Here is a 17,976-nt window from a genome sequence, read left to right as displayed (position 1 = left end):
CTGGGACCCCTCAAGAAAACCAAAAACACCTACGGAAGATGAATGGCACTAAGGCCAGCCTATCCTCGAGGAGACAGCTGAAGGGGTGGGGTCAGAATTAGCCAATAGTATCGAAGGGTTTGTTGTTAGGCGGGAGGAACATGCCCGCGAGCGTGCGTGAGGCCGCTACTGGGAAGGGGTGGCAGGAAGCTTGTTGAGCCAATCGCCTTGGCGGGCGGGCAGTGGTGCGCATGCACGCTGGAACCTGGGGCTGCGGGCGGGAGGCGGGGAAGAATGGGGGAGGGGAGCGGGCAGGAGCGCGGCGGAGCTGCCGCCGCCGCTGCCGCCGTCGCCGCAGCCGCCGCCGCCGCAGCGAAGAGGCCATGTTGTGTGGTGTGTGGGGAGGGGGAGGAGGAGGAGGGAGTAAAGCCGAGAGAGGAGACGGGAGAGAGACACCACACACACGGCACAAGATGGCCGGAGAGGCAGCAGCACTGCGAGCTGTCAGGCGTTCCTCCGCGGCCGCGGTGCCCGCCGGTCGGCGGGGAGCTGCGCCCGGGAGGCCCGCAGGCTCGCGGGAACCCAGCGGCTGCGGATGGGGCGAGGCGGGCCGCGGGTCGGGCTGGGAGCCCCCGGCAGAGACGCCCGGGGCAGCCGGGCCCACGACGGGGAAAGCGCCGCTGCGGCAGCGGCTGCGGAGGCTCCTCGGGGCCCCGGCGGCTCGACCTGGTACGGGCGGGAGGCTCGGGCAGGCGGCCCGGCGCGGGACTCGGGCGTGAGTGACCAAGGGGTGCTGACCGCGGCGCTCGGACCCGGTGAGTGACTCCCCGGCTCCTTTTATTGTCCTTTGTCCTTGGGAGGAAAAGCAAAATGTCCTTGAGCGCGCGAGCAGGAGGGGGAGGCGGGACGGGCCTCGAGGGCCAGCTCTCCCCAGGCGGCCCCACTGGCGCTGGCTCTGCGGGCGGGAAGTGCCGCGGGGCCCGGGTTTGGGGGGCGCGGGGGCCCCGCTGCAGACCCCACGGCGGGCGGGGGGCGGTCTCGCAGCCGGGACCGGCCCCGCAGGGAAAGGGGCGGCGGCGATGACCGCAGGCGGGAGCTTGAAGGGGACCGCGCGAGGAGAGCCCCTTTCTGTCCTGGTGAGTTATTTTGATATTTAGGGTAAAAAGAAAATCCCTTCCAGGTTCTCCAACTGCGGAGCTTTTTAATCTCTTTCCGGTGAGGTGGAAACTCATCTTCGTGGTTGAATTTAAAAGAACAATGGAACCCTGACTGCGTTTAAACAAAAATAAAACTTGTTTTTTTTTTTTTTTCTTTTGGGTGTTGGCTTTTAACTCTTTCAAAGCCGATTTTGAAATCGGCTGCAGTGTTAGAGATGCGAAGGTACTTGCTGCTTGTTAAAAACCTTTATGACGTTAAGATTGTCTTTTAAAAAATGCAAGATTGTCTTTTAAAAAATGGGGCAGTGCTTCTGGTGTCTCAAAAATTACGGAGACAAGTTTACTGTGTCGTCAAGGCTGTTAAATGGAAATAGATTTTAATTATGGTGCTAAGACGATGACGTTTAACGTAGTTTATTTTACTGAGTATTTACGGCAAAATTATTTGACATTCTGGTGTTTGAATAATGATTAAATGCACTGTTTGGTACTTTTTAAAAGGTCATAGGAGCCGTTATCTGTAACTTATCACCTGAATGTTAGAACGTACTTGGGTCAGTTCCTAGACTTTTAAAAGTTTAAATACATTTTATTATTAAAAAAAATGTATATTATCACAAGCCATGGCCGACAAAACTTTTACAAAAGGATATTTTGACAACAAATTTCTTTGTGAAGTTACTTTCTCCTAGTGTAAATATTAAAGTAGGACTGCTCGGTAATGGGCGATGAAGAGGAGCCATATTTGTTGCATTTGTTGCATGCATAAAAATCTAGATATGCTTAAAACGGAACAGTATTTTAATGTTGTATTTTGGTTTTTAAAAATTTTACAGAGTGCTCTATGTAATCTATTAATCTAAAAAATTGAGAGGGAATTTAAATTTAGTGTTTGAACACAGGCCACAAATGCATAAACCTTTGTGTATTTTAGAATATATTTGTCTTTATTCTGCGGTAGCTCTTGTTTTGTAGAGGTGCAGATCTACGTAAAAATTGTGTTGGGCAGATTTTCGTAGTATTTATAAAATTGAAGCTACTGGTGTAATGGACTAGGTTTCTGAGGGTATTTTTGTCAGTGAAATTGTTTTATTTTCGAATAGCATTCATATAGTGTTACATGTTAAATCAGTTGCGCATATCTTGATTTTACAGGCTCTGTTGTTTTAAGTAATAATTTGTGGTTTTGCAAGTCAACATTTTTGAAATTTTTAAATGCTTCAAGTAGTTTTAAATTAATATTCTGAATCTAGTTTTTCAGAATCCTCTTGAATAGCAAAATGCAAAATAATTACTGGCAGTTTAACCTCATAAATTTTTTTTTACGTGAGAAAAGGGGGAAGGGAGAGACTGAATGTGGTCTAGACCCTAGTTTGAAATTGAATAAAGGTCATAGATACTACATGTTTTAGATTTGCGTTAAAGACAAAGCTAATATCTCACTTGGTGAGATCAAATAACTGTGGTTTAAAAATTTAAAGTAACCAGTGGCCATTTTAACTTCACTAAATTCTCCTGGAGGAGTTAATTTTTAATCACTCATAATTGTAAAATGTATTTCTAGATGGTAAAGGAAATTTTAGGATGATTAAGATGATTTCAGTCTTTAAAAATGGTAAACTTTTCCTTTGTTTTTGAGCATTGCTTGTCATCAAAAGAAAAATAAAAATGAAAACAAGGTCATAATCTTAAATCTGTCCAAAGATAGGAATTTTTTTCTCTTTTTAATCTTAGTACCTTAATCTCTAGTGATTGTCCATGCAACCAAAAGATGGGGAAAACAGAGACTGATAGATACAAAGATAAGAAATAACTGCTATCTTAAATGTACAGGTAGTGTGTTAATGAGCTATCTCTTGAATTTGTCCATTGATCGTGTCTCAGAAATATTTTCTCATTGTTTCATCACACTGAAACTTTGGCCAAGAAATGTTTAAAATTCAAAGCATTGATATCAATTTCCCCCCCCTTTTTTTTTAAAGGCAACTTACAAGATTAAAATTAAATTTGGTTGATGATGGTTCTGGACAAATACAGCTCTTTTATTTGAGGTAAGACTGGGTGAATTTTTATTACTTTGTCATAAAAGTAAGCTTATCATGTTTTTACTTTTTCTTTGGTAATTTATATTTTTAGTAAGTAGTGACTGAGTACATTAAATATCTGAAATAATTTTACAAAATCTTTAAACCGTTTCATTGAATGAAAAGCGTTATATGCATAGCCATTGTAACTTAAAGTGCCTTTTGAATAGTTTGAAATAATGAAGGTCCTTTAAGCCTTTGTTTAATTTTGGGAACAAGAAAAGACTGATTATATATACTTTGATTAAAATTGTAAGCCAAAGATACGCTTTTTTTTTTTTTTTTTGCTATCTAATATATTGTGTAAACAATTTTAATCTCTAAAGTGTTTAAAGAAGTAAATTTATTGGAAAATTTAAGCTAGTTATTCATACTAATAGATTTTAGAGAAAAAGGTTTTAAAAATCAGGTTTTCTGAGCATAGATTTGATTTTGTTTCTTTTATATAATAAAAAGTTTTAAAACACTTATTCCTGCTTGCTTTTGGTTGTTCCAACAATAAGTCGTTCAGAATATTGTTTTTTTTTTCCTCCAAAAGGTATGCCATTTTGAAGACAGACCCGTGGAATTTTATCCTTGAGGATAGGGGAAATCTTTGTGAAAGTCTGTATTTTATAAAGCAAGTAAGTAAATATTTTTACCCAATGTCTGAAATTTAATAGTTACCAACATTTGAGAAAGAATATATCACTAAAGGTTGTCAGTGCAACATAAATTGTATACTCATTATCTTGAGAAAGGGATGAGAAAAAGCCCATCAAATTCTTTACCTTACATCAAAGCAGTTTTGTGTTAAAACATTAAAACAGTTGATACATGTAATTTGTAACAGAGCGATGAGACATTTGATGTTTTTCAATCAAATGGTGCTTTAGGGTTATGGTTAAATCAATAGTTGAGTCATCAGAATTATGTATCTTTACAATCTGAAATGTACATTCTGTAGACATTTTTTTGTGATGCAGATTACAAATGACCTAGAATTTTGTAGTTGCAGCTCTTATGATTCTAAGGAACTATATTTCAAAAGCTAAATACACTTTCATATTCTAGTTATTATGTAGTGAATTTAAAATTCTGATTTTTTTTCTGTTTTTATGAGTTCGCTTTCAAATAGGCACAAAAATAAGTAAGTTATCTGATAGGAAACTAGAATAATACGGCTGAGGAGACCTTGAAAAATGTAGCTTAGTCTTTTTAAAGCATAAGAAGGAAGAAATAATTTCAACATATGTGTGATGTTTTGACATCTTAAAGCTAGACATATGAATGAAAAAATATGTACAATGAAAATTTTCAGGAATTATTTCCTACTCTTAAGTTAACACTAAATGTGGAAATAAATGCCAAGCCAATATTAGCAAGGGATTTACCAGAGGAAATATGTAATATAATGAGATATCTTGGGAAATTTTAAGAATAGCCAAATAACCAACTAGTTAACATGAGGGCAGGTTTACCTTTGTGCTTGTAATTTTTGTGGAATATCTTTTATCTGTTGTTGTTGACTTATTCTGTTGATACAAATAGGTGATAAAAAGTATTATTTTTTTTACCTTTGCTTTAGCTTAATTTTTGCCTTTCAATCCTTTTGCAATTTGACCAAATTTGTGTTTATTATAGTGTGCAAAAGGAAACCAAATGTTAGACCTTTATACTTTTAAAAGATGTAGCATATATAGAAAAGTCAGTATCTTTCATCCTAAGTTTCTTTAATACAAATGTCAAGTTTAGGGTTTTCTCTGTGTAAATGATTGGATATTGGATTGGCATTCAGATGTGGTTAGGCATTGCTATAAAAATTGAGAATTGAGCCTCTTAAGACACAAATATATTTGAAGTTTAATGTAAATTTAAGCATAAATTGACAGTAAATTTATAATCGCCTACCAGAGGTATAATTTGACCCATAAAAAAAGAATAAAGAAGATTAGAAACATTAAATGAAGATTATCCTTTTTAGTCTAGTATTAGTAATTATAAAAATAACAAATGATACGGTAAGTTCTACATTAATGTAATAGAATACAGCTTTCTTTTTATTATCAACAAGGCAAAAGTAATAAATTACATTTTAAAAAGATCTGCATGGACTTCTGAGCCAAGCTTGTAAAATTTGCAATGTTTTTGATGTATAAAAATAGTGGATTCATGAGAATAAAATGAAGATACTACTTTAAATTACTATATTTCATAAATAATTTACTTTGCTACCATTTTCTGCTTAAGAGCCAGAGTGATAAATGCTTAAATATTTGTTTTTATTTTAGCATTTTGAATCTTGAACCATAAAAATCACCTGATCAAGTTGGTGATTGGGTTGCATTGCATTTGTTAGTTATAGTAATAACTGTTTAAAAAATTACCCGAAGTTCCACAGAAATGAAAGAAACCATGCCTGTAGTTAATACAAGGTTGTTATGAACTATACATGTCACTAAGAGGCTAGATTATATGAAATTAATCTTGGAAGGCCGTTAGGCTTACCATTATACCATCAATGTACACTGAAATAGGTAATTTTGAATACAAATTTTCTTTTAAGTTTAGTTTACTATTACCCGAAGTTTCTTATTTAAAAATTTGGACTGTGGACAGCCAATTAATTTACCTTTTCTATGAGATTTATACTTTTTTGAGAGGCTTAGGGGGAAAAAGATAATTTGAGGACCTCTCCATCTCTTGCATTGATGAGAGGTGTGTGATAGAGCAGAAAGTATAACTCTGATGCAGCAGTCAGGAGAGCTGGCTTCTAACCTAAATTACCCTTGTGATTTTGACGTTTTATTCATTGTGGCCCTTCTCTTAATTTGTTTAAAGTATTTGAAATATTCAATTTCTTATGATACCTTTTTGGTCTCAAATTGTGTGGTAAAAATAATAGAATGTCTTGATTCTCTTAAACTGCCTAATTATTTTTGTAGTTTTTGAATTGCAAATCATGGTTGTTATTTCTGTGGTGAAGTTAATTTGAATAACAAGACCTGGGTGATAATGTACCCAGCTTTCCTAATTTTAGGCATTCCATAATATTAATAAATAGTATAAAGCAGACATAATGGAAAGTTAATCTTAAAAAGCAGTTAAGGTGTGAAATTGTCTTTAAAAAACAAAGATTTAGAAGGCTACAATAAAAACATTGTTTGAATTTTTGCCTAGTTATTTTATTAAATAATTTAAAGATTAGTGTATTTAAGGTAATTTCCACCTGACCATCTGATTATAAATGGTGATTTATAATTTACATGCTTGACATAATCTTTTTAAGAAGTTTCTATTCTTCAATGATAAATATACCTCATTTACCTTTTCCCTTACAGATCGAGTGGCTCAAAACAGACAGTTTTCATATTGGCTGTTAGTGCTGAATATAGATAATTTTTAAAATTTAAATTCAAGGATACTCTCAACTTTCTAAAGCAAAAACTGACTTGATTTACGTAACATTCAAGTAGCATGTTTCTTACCGTTTGATAAAGTTTTATACATTGTATAAAGCTAGATCCCTGTTTTAAAAGATAGTTCTTTGTTTTTTGAAACTATTCCATTTATTTGAAATTGAATATTTCCTAAGCAAGCAATTATATCCTTAATGTGATAGAGTCATTTCAATTTAGGTTATTAAGCTAGATATTTTGCTTAACATTAATGGTTTGTGAGTTGTGATGTTTTCTTATATCTGTTAATGAATTTATCACTACCTTATTTTTGTGGAAGATTTCTTATATTTCACAGTACTCTCAGGTTTAATTCTTAATTTAAATGTAAAAATTGTTTTAGGGACTTTAAAAGGTGACAAAATCAGGAGTTCCCATCGTGGTGCAGCAGAAACAATCCAGCTAGGAACCAAGAGGTTTTGGGTTCGGATCCCTGCTCTGTGGGTTAAGGATCTGGCATTACCATGAGCTGTGGTGTAGGTTGCAGATGTTCAGACTTGGCGTTGCTGTGGCTGCTGTGGCATAGGCTGGCAGCTTGGATTGGATCCCTAGCCTGGGAACCTCCATATGCTGTGGGTGCAGCCCCCCCCCCCAAAAAAAAGGTGACAAAATAAAATATTCTTAGATGCACAAATGGGCTAGTAATGGTAGGACTTGATTCAGGCCATCTTGTCTTTTATTATGACAAGCAATCAAAATTGTTATTTGCATTATAGCTATAATTTCATACTAAATGAGGATCTTTGATACTGCAAAATATTAAAAATAGGTAGGCATGTGAGCAAAATTATCAACTTTGATAGTTTGCTTAATGTGAACTTGGTTTACCTCCCCCTTAAAAGGAGGGCTGAGTGGGCCGAGTACTGCTTTGTCAGTGTTTAGAAAGGAAATTGTATGGCAGGTTAAATGGGTGTCAGTAATCTTTGTGGTGGTACAAGATGTGACCCAGGTCATCTTCTGTTTTTGGTGGACTGAGCACCTTGAGCCCTAATACTTGTACTGGTAGGTAGCCTTTTTTTCCTTTTTTTCTTTTTTTTAAATTAGAGTACAGTTGATTTACAAGTAGGTAGCTTTTTTGTAAGCAGGTTCTCAGACTGATGTGATAGATTTCCCTCAGACTTTGCTTTCACCCAACATTCCTTAGGTCATTTCCACTCTTCTCTTGGGGTTTATATCAATTTATTTTACTTGGCTGATTTAGAATTTGTCTTTGTTCACAAACTTTTCTTTATAAAGTCAGATTAAATTTGGAAGTTTAAGAATAAATAATGCTGTGTTTCTTGTAAATTGCTTCATTTATTAACTTCTTGGGAGGATATTTTAGCATGTTGCTCTTAAAAGTAATTTTGAAGCAGATCTTTGCAATATTTCTTGGTTGTGATTAGTCAAAATGATTAAAGGGATTTAGATTTGGTAAGATAATCAGGAAGTTGGCTTTAAAGTTTGAAAATTGGAAACCTTAGTCATGGAAAAGCATTTGGGTAAGCATAGTTTTAGATTAAGTCCTAAACTTTGGCTTTCTAAAAATCCTTACATTGCTACACTTAAATAGTGAACTTTTAAACAAAGCTTTTTGGGTAGTTCTAGCTATTGTGATTATTATGATCAACTTAGGAGCAGGAGAGACTGAAAAAAGTGTATACCTATGTTCTCAAAAATGTATTTGAGATGTAGGAAACATCTTTCACATGAGGTATTTCAGTCTAACTAGTGAACTAACTAGTGAAGACTATGGATGTATCCTGATCAAGCAAATATTTTTGGGAAGGGTTAGTATTGAGTAGGTCATTGTAAGTAGTAGTACAAAAAGCTTGACATTTTAAGATTTCGATCCTAGAACAGTGTTGATTAGAGTACATGATAATGTGAAATAATATGGTAATATTAAGGAGTGAGTAATACGGCCTTGCCAGGTTGGTAATGGAAGTTTTCCTTTAGAAGTCTTAAAAGTAGATTAGATGAAAGACTAGAAAATAAAGTAATTCTGTGCTGTTAAGGAGTGATATTGGCTTTTATATTAATCAGCTACCTCTCAGCTGCCCATTAGATCTACCTAAAGAGCCCAGACTTTACTAGGGAGTTCTTGGAGCATGAGAAATGTTTTTACTCTACAGGTGAGCCTTCTGAACAGTCAAATTTAAGATCCTCTGGATTAGAACTTTGTTGTTTTGTTTTGTTTTGTTTTGTTTTGGATTAGAACTTTTGGCTACATTTATAAATGCACATATGTCTTGGTCTTTTGGAGAGTGATCCTGATAAGGTGTTGAAATTTCCAAATCTATTTTTGTCTTTTTTGTATGTGTACAATTATATTCTTTTTGTTTTCTGCAGCAATATGAATCCTGAGGCTGAATTGTCTAAGGGGCCTGTACAGCGAAATAGATGTAAGTTTTACTCAATTTACATGTTTAATTTGTTTTTTACTTTTACATGTGACTTTGGAAATTCTGAGTAATTGAGTCAGAGTCTCTAAAAATGTAGAAGAATTTAGTGAAGTTCCAAGCAGTACAGATATAAATCAACATAGATGTATGTGGCTTATTATTAAAATTTTGGTTATTATTCCAACCTCTTTTCCTTTCTTTACTTAAAGAGAGGTATAAATGGATGGAAGGAAACTCACATTTGAACATTCTTCTAATACTGCACCCTAGCTGTTGGTAAGCTCCCCATTTTTATAAATAAAGTTTTATTGGAACACAGCTAAGCTCTTTCATTTACGTATTAGCTGTGTCTGCTTTCTGACTACAGCTGCAGAGAGTAGATTTAGCTAATGGCCACAAACCCTAACATATTTAGTTATTTAGTATTTTAACCTGTAAGGAAATCTTGCCTATCCTTTCCCTAGATTCATCCTTTTTGTCAACTTTATGTAGAACTCAAAAGCACTTGGATTCTCTTAATAATGGGGGTGTACCTTTTACTTTGTTAGTATTTCATTGTTAGAATTCAAATAACATAAGTAATCATGAGCTTGGCTTAAACTCCAAAGCCCAACAAAGGTTCTTTCACACCAGCATTATGCTTTAATATTAGAAGATTTGGGGAGTTCCCGGTGTGGCACAGTGGAAATGAATCAACTAGTATAGTATCCATGAGGATTTGGGTTCTATCCCCGGCCTCACTCAGTGGATTAAGGATTTGGAGTTGCTGTGAGCTGTGGTGTAGGCCAGCAGCTGCAGCTCTGATTCGACCCCTAGTCTAGGAACTTCCTTATGACACAGGTATGGCCCCAAAAAGCAAAAAAAAAAAAAAAAGAAGAAGAAGATTTGGTTACTACTGCTATGGAATTTCTAATTCGCAACCTGAGAAATAGTGGGAAAAAAGTTAGGGTTAAGAATGTGTAAATGAATTTGGTTGAACTCTCAAAAGGATTTATTTATTATTGACAGAACTTTTTAGGTATGATAATTATTTAGTAGCTTTTTCATAAAAATAATTTTCGATTCACATTTGGGAATCTAGATTCTAAGTGATAATCTTTGCTTCTAATTACTGCAACTTCTATTATGTAAAAATGGCTACTAGGGCTTGTAAAATAGTGAAGTTTGTTTCTGTTTTCCAATTTAGGGTGTGAGGACAGATGAAAACTTTGCTAATGTAATACAATTTATTAACTTAATGTCTTTTAAAGCAATTAATTGGCACATTAGTGGATGCTCAACATACTTGTTGATTTATTTTAATGGTTTCTATTGAACATTTATTAACTAGTATTTTGAGTCTAGTCTAAAAACAATTCATTATTAAAATGTGTTTGTAATGGGTTAAATACTAATTTTTATGTATGCTTGAAAGCTAAAACTTTGACTCGGTAAAGACCTTAAAAGTGGCAAGAAACCACAACTTTCAATCTTTTATGCACATGTAGTCAAGTTTTAAAAACTAATAGGGATAATGGGGAAGACTTGATTTGATTGTAAAACCTTAAGTAAGACTCTTCTTACTTAACATAGTTGATCTTATTCTTTTAGTAAACAACAGTTGGATGGACTTTTTGTAGTTAGTTTTTATGCCCACCTTATTTAATTTTATACCCAAGACTTGTTAATATATTGCAATCCTATTGAGCATTCAAGCTATTTTTGGTAATAAGACAGTATGTGAATTCATTAAATGTTTTCAAATTTAAAGACAGTACAAAGAAGATTGAAATCATAAGTACCAAGAAGCTTATTTACATAAGCCGATGAGAATGATCAATTTCTGCTTCTCATTGTAATTTTGTATCCATTTGTCTTGCATTAAATATTTGAGTTTTAAAATAATAAAAGTTACATAAGTTAACAAACTAGCATTTATTATAGAGCCTCTCACTTTATTTTTTCATCTTTTTAGTTTTATTTGAAGTATAGTTGATTTACAATGTTGTGATAATTTCTGATGTACAACAAAGTGATTTAGTTACACATGTACACACATCCCTTTTCAGGTTTTTTTCCCATATAGATTATTATAGAATATTGGGTAGAGTTCCCTGTGCTATACAGCAGGTACCCATTTAGAGCTACTCATTTTAAAAATTAAGAATCATTAATCTTTTTTCCTTGTATTCCTCCCTGTCTGCCATATTTTTTGTTGCCATTAAAATGTGGGTTTGCTGGGAAGTAGAGGTAAGGAAATTGCTTATTTTAGGGGAACCCTTCTTAAACCCATCCAGTAATGAATCACTTGTTTGCATTTCAGCTAATGACATATAGGTTTTTTTGAAAAAATTTACTGAATTAGAATTTAAGAGAAGACTTTGCTCAATTCTGCGTTTTTAATTTCCAGATGTACAAAATATTTGGGAATTTTAAGAGGTAGTAAGTACTTATTACGTTTTTACTATAGGAAGCTTTTGCTTTTGTTTTTGGGTATTAGAGTAAGAAATTTTCCTTTAAAAAGGAAATATGAAGTACTGAACATCATCGTGGAGAAATTCTCCTAGCTTTTCGTAATATGAGCTTGGAACTTGTATGTTTGATGATGGAATTCTTGAGCAAACCATCATCTCTTCAGTATATTTGCAGTAATTCACTAATTACTAGAGAGAGATGGAGTATTAGGGCTTTGATACTAAACCCTACTCAGTTTTCTGTACTGGTCTTATTTTAATGTCAGATTAAATTCTCTTTAAAGCAGAAAGTGTTTTGTCTTTAAATAGTTGACCCCATGATTCTATAGATTTTTCAGGGATATCATAGCCACTGGAATATAAATTACTTTGATTCATTAAGGGTAGTTTGTAGGTCCTCAGGTACTTTGGTTACTATGGTATATTGGAACAATAGCTGGCATTTATTGAAGTCTTCCATTATGCCAGGTAATGTAAAAGCTATAAATGTACTAACTCCTTTAATCCTCACTACTGCTGCCACATGAGGTAGGTACTGTTACTTCTGTTTTACAGATGAAGAACTGGATTTTGTTACCAAGAAAATTTCCAGTCCCACAGAACTCATGCTTGTTTTCCCTTTTTTCTTAACATAACTTTGCTGATTTGCAAGTTTAATTTTTGTAGAGAAATTGGAATTCCATGAGAATGACTTATTTCTAAATCATTTACTGTTCATTTAAGTGCTTTGATACTTAAAGTATTACTGAGCACTTTTGCTTATTAACAGAACTGACTTCTGGCTTTTGAGTTGGCTTTATAGAAGTGAAGGTTGATCATGGGTTTTCTTGGGTAGCATTCCTTTTTTTCTTTTTTTCTTCTCTCCTCTGCTCTGCCTTTTATACTGTTTAAAATGGCAGTATATGTATTAGCTTGACCAATATGCTAGTATTTTTAATCTCTGTTTTTATCCCATAAACTGGTGCATTTTATTAATTTTGTTCTGATTTTAATAAATAAGGCTTTGTGAAATTTTTTGAAAAACAAGGTTTTAAAAGGAAATGTCTTATCGTGTCCAAGGTAAATTTTACCTCTTGGCCTATGGCAGAAGAATATAAAGCACAAAGTTTATCATTTAATGTACTAGATTGAATAAATTGCACCTGTAGCCATTGAGATGATTATAACTTGATATCGATGCATTAATGTCATTGTTCATCATAATAATATTTATGTTCTCAACTTCATTTAGAGCTTGATCCTGCATTGTAAGAGCAGGGTTTGGGGAGAAATTGGTTTATAATTAACTCTGCAAGAGACTGATCGTATTTTTATTTTTATACTTTTATATAGAAATGTATGTCCCTTAATTTTATGAATGAAACGCTCAATTACAAGATAATTTACTGACATGGAGAATGAATAATTATTTCCAGTTCTCCTTTTAGGCTGGAGAGAAATCAGCAAAAAATATTAAGGAGAAATGTCTTTTGTTTGATGTTTAATAAGTGGTGGTGTCTTCTTGGTTAATCAAATAACTAAGTAGATTTTTGTATTTTATATATAAAATACTTACTGTAGACTAGAAATCCAAATTACAGTTTGAGTCAAGGTATTAATTACCTCATGAGCTCAAGATGCCCCCCTTTTTTGGCTGCACCTGTGGCATATGGAGGTTCCTGGGCTAGGGACTGAATATGAGCTGCAGCTGTGGCAATGCCAGATCCTTAACACACTTCACCAGGTCAGGGATCGAACCCATGCAGCCATAGAGACAACTGCCAAATCCTTAACTCCAAAATGACTCCAAAATGCCCTTATATTTAATACCCTTCTAATCAGTCACCCAGACCAGCCATACAAATTTAGTTTGAGAGCTGCAGAATTTATAGAGAAGACTAGAGTTAATACTTACTTTTATGTTTTATCATGATGAATCAGAACTATTTATTTAATAGTAAAATCTCCTGGCTTCCCTTAATCCCTTTATTTCAAATTATTTAAGTAGTGGGTTTTTTTGTTTTTTTTTTTTCAATGGGGGAACATTTGATGTTTTCTCAATGGAAGTATTTTTTTATTTAATTTGCAATTTGATAGCATTTCATGGCAAATACCAAATAAGCCGGGCAGATATTTTGCATTTTTGATGGTTTCGTATTCTAGTAGCTACATGTCTCCTGCATTCTCATATATAGCTAAAGATGATGGTATCTATGTTGGTCATTTGTGTTACCTATGCAAAATTATTATCCGTTGCATTGGAAAACCACTGTGATCCACTGCTTTAGTTTTTTTCTTTTTTCTTTTTTTTAATCCTAAGATTCTTTTCCATAATTAGTTTTATTTGAAGAAGCTTGGGAAGTTTTTTGCACTGAGATTTAGCATCCATAGTGTTGGTGTAATTTAGCTTTCTAGGATTTTTGAATTTGAATTTTTGTTTTTATTTCTCATATAGTCTAGCAATATTACATTTAACTATTAAAAATTTGACTCTTCACTGCCACATTTTTATGGTTACATATGTATCTGTGACAGTAGAAGGACTTTGTTACTAGTGTGCAGTTTTCCCATGTCTCTCATTGATAAGTTTGTACAGCACATACAACTTTATACAGTTTTATAATTTAAAGCTGTTACAAAATTGTTAAAGCTTTGTATGGTTAGAGTATCTTCAAGGTGGGTGGATGTTCTCTGTTTAAAGGAATAAGATTATTGCTATTCCAACAGCATTTTTTCTTTTAATGTTTTCATCAAGCACCCAGTCAGCTTGAAGAGTCTCAAATGGACCCTACAACTGAGAAATCAAGATGGCAGTCCACTATGGGAAATGAGAAAAATGGACTAATGCAAGAGTGCTGTGATAATAACAACCAAGACAGGGTTCTTTTAACATGGATTTCATGAATGAAGATATAGGTTTCTTAACCAACACAATGGACAGTGGATTTGACTTTGGAAAGACTTTTTGTATCATAAAAACAAGAACATTTTTGACATTTGGAGAAGAAAGATGACACATTAACAGATGATAGTTTGTATGTCTGGAATTTTTTGGTTTGATTTGTATGAGAATGACCTTGTGGAATGTTAACTTTAATAAAATTTCTAACAGTTTAAAATTTCTCAGTTTGGGCTTTTTTTTTTTAAAGCGGAAATTTCATTAAATTCTCAGTGTCGCCTTAAATAACATTTTGACCTTTATAGTTGCCCAGCAGTAAAGCATACTGAATAAAGCTGGTAAAATGGAAATGGTGTGCTGGAAAATGTTTTGTTTGGTTGATTTAGATTTGTCTTTTGACAAAGTTGTGCAAATTTATTTGTGCCTTAAGAGATGGTTGAGTGTTGAGTTAAAATACTGTTACATGCTTTCTTGAAATATCTTGCAAAATAAGTTAACCAATGAGTAATAATAGAATACTTAATTTGCTGTGAGATTACAATGAACTTTTAAAACAAACTGCCTTTTGCTTCAAAATTCATGATACAGTCTTTTTCTGAGTTTTGATGGGAAAAGTACCTTTTCTATGTTTTTTAAATGTTATAAATAAGAACATCTGAGCATTAAAACAAAATCCTCTTGTCTTAATAGTTAATATTACGTGAAGAGGTGTTGGATTTATAGAGAGGTTTCCTTAGGGTATTCATAAAAGGATTTAAAATTTTGGTGGCAGTAATGTATACAATATATTTTATAAAATAGAATCATTATATTTTTCTTATTCTATACATTTAGGAATTTAGATTAAATGAATCACACCATGCCATAGATAACTTATGTTTGAGTTCTAGGTGAACACTGCAGTTTCATTTATTGATAATCAACTAAAATCAGTTTCAATTACTGTTATGAGATGTGGTAGGCTTTATTTTGACAAACCAAATTAATTGTTGATTATATTTTCCCATTATAGACAGAACAAGTGATAATGTTGGGGTTTTTTTTGATGAGGAAGTGTTCGTCATACTGCGTTTGTGATTAATGTAAAATACCAGGATATGCATGTTGATGATATATAGTACATGTACAGTATTTGTTCTCATTGGCTGATTTGAGGTGTTTGTATAAATCAAAAGTGGAAATTTGGATTTTGATACAAAATTATCTTTTGTAGAAAGTATGGAATTGAAGCTAGGTTTTGGTTATAGATTTTATAATCACCCAGGTGCAAAATTGTTGCTTTTGTTGGGTGTAAATCTAAATTGATTTCTCAATGAGGAGAAGGACATTGTTCTGGCAGATTGTAATGTTGAGTATGGAAAGATGATTTGTTTTTTGAATGTGAGTGTTTTTTTGGGGTGCTTGTTGAGAAAGTGTTGAATAATTTGGTTTTGTCATTTGTAATTTTGTTTCTTCAGATGTTATGGTTTTATTTAGGAGAATTTGCCCTGTGACATTATTTTGATTACTTTCCATCAAAATGACTGGTTATTAATTTATTGTTGTTGAAATGGGTAAATACTTAGAATTTGATTTGAAATACAAGAGAATGGTTGAGATACATGTGTTGGTTTTGGAGGTGGAGTTTTTTGGGTTTGTTTTTTCGTAGTAGTTCCATACTCTTGAATTGTTTTTCCTGAATCATTGTTGTTATGAGAATTTTGGGGGTAAAGTTTATCAGGGTTATATAATGGGTTAAAAGAATTTTGTGAAAGTACAAATGAAAATTGAGATTCTTGAATAAAATCTTGTTGCATTAATTTTTGCCCTAATGCAATTGAACACTAGGGAGGCGCTCTTGAGTTGTACCCCTTCCTTCTTCTTGGGATGGAAAATTCCCTATTAAACTTTGTCCCTAGATCATTTTTAGGCTTCATAAAGAAGGGAGATTTGAATTTAATATATCAAGTTGAGGTTTTGCTTTTGTCCAGGAACCATTTTTACCCTTGGTGGGGTTAGTTTTTAAAAAGATTAGTACTTGAGCTGAGCTTTATTTTCTCTGAGAATTATCCCTCTTTCAAAATGGCTTGATAAAACACCACTTCCTGTCCAGAGAGGAAGTTATTTTAGCTCAAGGACTGAAATATTTAGCAGATCTTTAGACAAAAGGAACAAATTACATTTCTCTCTGGCTTAAAAAGGGTGCTTGAGCCAGAGGGGGTTAAGAAACCCTCCCCTCTCCCTCTGATGGGGTGGTCTGGAGGGGCAGGGAGGGGTGGGGGTAGGGGTCCTTAGGCTCCCTGGGATGGAGGATCTTTCTTTCTTTTTTTTTTTTTTTTTTTTGGTGGAGATGAAGGGGTGGGTCTATGGTACATCACCTGAGTTGTGGGGTAAATGTAGAGAGTGTCAATCAAAGGCAGAGCTCTCAGAGCTGGGAAGGAGGCTCTAGATGGCGGCTGTGCCTTAGAGAGAGCGCGCTCTGCTCCCTGCCTTCGCTTCACTTTACGCAACTTTCCCTAACTTTCGGGCAGCCTCAGGGGGCCCCCGCAGCCCCCTGCCTCTTCTAGTGACTTACTGGGGTCGATTCGAACCTTTTTTAGGGAGAAAAGCAGCTTTTGGGAGCTTTCTTTTCGTGCCTTGTTGGAAAGAAGCAGCCGTACTGAGAGCCCAGGTCGTTGTTTTTTCCAGCTTAGAAGCCATGGCGCACCTCCATTTTTGTGCGCTCTCCTAATGAGGTTTTTTTTTCTTCCGGACCCGTTTTAATATTAATTGTTCTTTATTTTTCTGAACAGTTAACATATTTGAGGGTTATTTTATTTATTTTTCGTTTTTTAACGGGGAATTTTGTTTTTATTTTTAATTTGGGATCTGATATTTTTCTACTACTAGATAGGACTCTTGCTTTGGACCTACTACATGGATCAGGTAAGTTCATGATCATTAGTGATAATTTTGAAGATTTCTATGTTTAAGTTTGCTTTATATTCTGTAAATATGAGAAATTCCTGGATGACGCAATAAGATACAGAGATTGTTATTTGTATCTAGTGTGTTACTTTGAGAAACTTTCCTTATTGATAGTGATGATTCCCCCTGTTCGGTTTATCCTGTTTTTTTTTTTTTTAAAAAGGAAAAAGCAGAAATGTTTTGTTTTTTGGTGCTTACCGCTGTTGTGTTATAACAATATCGTTACATCGTCAGGACTTTGTTCCTGATAATAAAAACCATCGATAGAAGCTGGGACCTTACCTTTCTTTCAACTTTTGACAGTAAATACCTGGGCACAGGACTTCAAAGCAAACACAGATTTCCCCTCCCCCTTAATATTTAAGAATTAAAAGATGATGAGAAATAAGGACAAAAGCCAAGAGGAGGACAGTTCGCTACACAGCAATGCATCGAGGTATGAGCTATCAACTTTCTTCCTTTTTTTCTTTTTTTTTGGGGGAAACCTCAGCTTACATTGTTTACCTTGACAGACAGGGATAGCTGTCTGTTTTATTTTAAGTATTTTACTAATTTGGATTCGTTTTTTAAAGCGTGACCTTGAGATTGCTAATATGCCACACCCTAATTTTTTGGTAACAATTTATGAAAGTTAAGTTGTGACTTAAGGCCTCTTACA

General features: G+C 34.6%; 1 protein-coding gene and 1 long non-coding RNA gene across 14 annotated transcripts in view; both read left to right on the top strand.

Moving 5' to 3' along the window:
- The first annotated feature begins 436 nt into the window (after positions 1–436).
- On the top strand, positions 437–14,594 carry LOC100152407 (uncharacterized). Its single transcript, NR_033705.1, has 5 exons — positions 437–794; positions 3,119–3,187; positions 3,759–3,843; positions 8,989–9,041; positions 14,229–14,594. It is a non-coding gene; the product is annotated as an uncharacterized LOC100152407 (long non-coding RNA).
- A 2,184-nt stretch (positions 14,595–16,778) lies between these two features.
- The window catches only part of CHD2 (chromodomain helicase DNA binding protein 2), a 127,183-nt gene continuing 125,985 nt past the window's right edge, over positions 16,779–17,976 (top strand). For 10 of the 13 annotated variants that reach the window (XR_014810934.1, XR_014810935.1, XR_014810933.1 and 7 more), the window contains exons 1-2: positions 16,779–17,276; positions 17,622–17,754. Coding sequence is in view for 2 of the 13 variants with exons in the window: in XM_005666295.4 (XP_005666352.1) it covers positions 17,693–17,754 (62 nt within the window). In the remaining 11 variants the exon portion in view is untranslated. The remainder of the gene's footprint in view (positions 17,277–17,621; positions 17,755–17,976) is intronic. The other 3 variants (XM_084969370.1, XM_084969366.1, XM_021099370.2) reach the window with 1 other exon arrangement.

Source organism: Sus scrofa, chromosome 7, assembly GCF_054392235.1.
Source record: "Sus scrofa isolate SSC_HxYL_T2T_F1_AM1 chromosome 7, Sscrofa_HxYL_maternal_Yorkshire_Landrace_v2.0, whole genome shotgun sequence".
In the NCBI taxonomy this organism is placed as follows: Eukaryota; Metazoa; Chordata; class Mammalia; order Artiodactyla; family Suidae; genus Sus; species Sus scrofa.
This window is presented reverse-complemented; position numbering and strand designations above follow the sequence as displayed.